This window comes from Puntigrus tetrazona, chromosome 3 (genome assembly GCF_018831695.1).
Source record: "Puntigrus tetrazona isolate hp1 chromosome 3, ASM1883169v1, whole genome shotgun sequence".
In the NCBI taxonomy this organism is placed as follows: domain Eukaryota; kingdom Metazoa; phylum Chordata; class Actinopteri; order Cypriniformes; family Cyprinidae; genus Puntigrus; species Puntigrus tetrazona.
In genome coordinates this window covers 8499619-8502118 of record NC_056701.1, presented here as the reverse complement: position 1 = coordinate 8502118, position 2500 = coordinate 8499619, and the positions used below count along the sequence as shown (strand labels likewise).

At 37.6% G+C, this 2500-nt stretch overlaps 1 protein-coding gene across 1 annotated transcript in view; it reads left to right on the top strand.

Annotated features, from left to right (window-relative positions):
- Window positions 1-2500, top strand: part of LOC122331080 (epithelial membrane protein 1-like) — a 3942-nt gene that overhangs the window by 555 nt on the left and 887 nt on the right. The window contains exons 2-4 of the mRNA XM_043228534.1: window positions 1040-1119; window positions 1736-1838; window positions 2029-2169. Coding sequence (XP_043084469.1) covers window positions 1042-1119; window positions 1736-1838; window positions 2029-2169 — 322 coding nt within the window. The 5' untranslated portion in view covers window positions 1040-1041. The remainder of the gene's footprint in view (window positions 1-1039; window positions 1120-1735; window positions 1839-2028; window positions 2170-2500) is intronic.

Below are 2500 nucleotides of genomic sequence, written 5' to 3'. Positions count from 1 at the left end.
CACTCACACACACACAGAGGGAGACACACACTTGCTCACACACTCAAAGAGTTTACACATTTATTTCTTTAACACATTTTAAAATCGGGATCATGTCAAAGCAGCTTCTGACAACAACGGAACTAAAGTAAAGTTCAGGAGTGAAGTTAAACCTCAGTCATGTTGTGAAGCGGCTCTAATCAGACAATGAAGTGTTCTTCTTCAGTTCGGTTCAACTTCATCAACCTCTAAACCTGGCTACTGTGAGCTTCACTGTTTGAGCATAGACTTGAAAAGGACATTTCCAACTAAAATCGTGATAAAACTTGAATGTTTTGAAGCACAGACTTATGATATTTATGATACAAATTATATTCCAAAAAAGTTATTCACGGGTAAATTTATAAAAATATATAGTGTAATAATTAAAACTTTAATATTGTATAGAAATGATATATTTTACAAAATATAAAAAAGATAGAATATCAAAAGCAAAACTCTAAAAATTCTGATAGTTTGATAAAAATGAGATTTTTGTGATCTTCTCCATTAGACGACTCTAAGGCCAGACCTTTCTCAATATTAATGTAGAATCAATCAATCAATCATTTTTATTTCTATAGTTCTTTTATCAACACAGGTTATATCAAAGCACTGAACAGTATAAAGTAGAAGAATACAATGACAGGGATGTATAATGAAGAGAGAGAACAGTTTGTTATTAAATGAAGAGACGGTCTCTGGAATCAATTCAGTGATAATCTCTAGAAGTTAAGTGTCCCCAACAAAGAAGACAGAGGAACCAGCGGCAAGGAAATCACGTTCAGAACCGAGGGTCATTCTTTGAAATTTTCTTTTTAACACTTGAAAGTAAATAGCTCTTTTTGCATATTAATAAATTACAGTTGCTCTGTAAAATATCTCAAATCTTTTTAAAACTTAGGTTGGCAAATGATATTGAGTTTAGGTTTATAGTAATATATTATTGTTTAAAGTGGGTCCAGCGGTGAGCCGGCTCTACAAACACGCTGTGGTCTGTCTGTGTTCTTCTCTCCGTCAGTCATGCTGGTTTTACTCGCTGCCATCTTCCTTCTCCACATCGCCTGCATCTGTCTGCTGCTGGCCGCCACCAGCCACAACGTGAGTGACACGCATCACCTCCTGGGGGCGGGGCTGGGGCCGGGGTCATGCATTATTCCTCCTAATCAAACAGTTTCTCAGGATCCCAGCAGATTAGAAACATGCGTCACTCGCAGGAACGGCCACGTTTAGTTCAGTGTTTGGAGACTGAGAGAGAATGAAACACTGAACACATCTTGAGCAAGTGTTAGACGATACGACTGACCTCCAAACATATTCATACCCTGAAACTCATCAAACGCTGCTGTGTTATATATTCAAAACTGTTACAATTATTATATTTTATTATAGTTATATTATAGTATGACATCGTAACTACAAAACCAGTCATACGGGTAATTTTTTTAAATTAAGATTTAAATATTATTTGAAATAAATAATCCAATGATGTCTGGTTTGTTATGATCTGAGAATATCTGGAATCTGAGGGAGCAAAAAAATCTAAATATTATGAAAACCACCTTTAAAGTTGTTCAAATGAAGTGCATGAGCATTACTTAATATCCTAATGATTTTTGACATAAAAGAACAATCAAAGGGTTTGTTGTGGAGGATTAGATAGAAGATGATCACACAGAGTTGATGTGTGTGTGTGTGTGTGTGTGTGTGTGTGCAGGCCTGGTGGATGACCGACAGCATGTCCACTGATATCTGGTCTCGCTGGGTTCTGGTTAATGGAAACTGGAACTACACCGATATTCCTGCTCACTATCCTAAAGGTCAGAGCGTGTATTAATCATCTGAATCATCTCTCAGGTCTGAGACCTCACTCTCAAAAGTTGGCTTCTTCTTCTCTGATGCCGTGTTTCTGCTGACACTTTCCTATCCTCAAAGCATTTAGTGATCCGTGGTACTGAAAGCTGGTCCGGACCGACCCGTACTCACGTGATGGTTTCTCTGTGTTCTCAGAGTATCTTCAGGCGGTTCAAGCCAGTTCAGTGCTGGCCTGCATCTTCTGCATCCTGGGCCTGTTTGTGTTCGTCGCTCAGCTCTACACACTTCCTAAAGGAAAGCGCTTCCTGTTCACCGGAGCCTTCCAGCTGCTGGCCTGTACGAGTAACACACACACACACACACACACACACACACACACACACACTTGTATTTGTGGTTTACGGGGACTCTCCATAGGTGTCATGGTTTTTATACTGTACAAAACATATTTTCTATTGCTCTACACCTAAACCTACCTCTTACAGGAAACTAATGTTTTGAATTGTTTAGTATGTTTTTAAGATTTCTATTTCAGATTCTGAACTTTCTATTAATGAAAGAAACATGACAAAATTCTACTCAGCTGTTTTCAACATAATAATAATAATAATAATAATCAGAAATGTTTGTTGATGAGTAAATCAGTATATTATTCTGATTTCTGAAG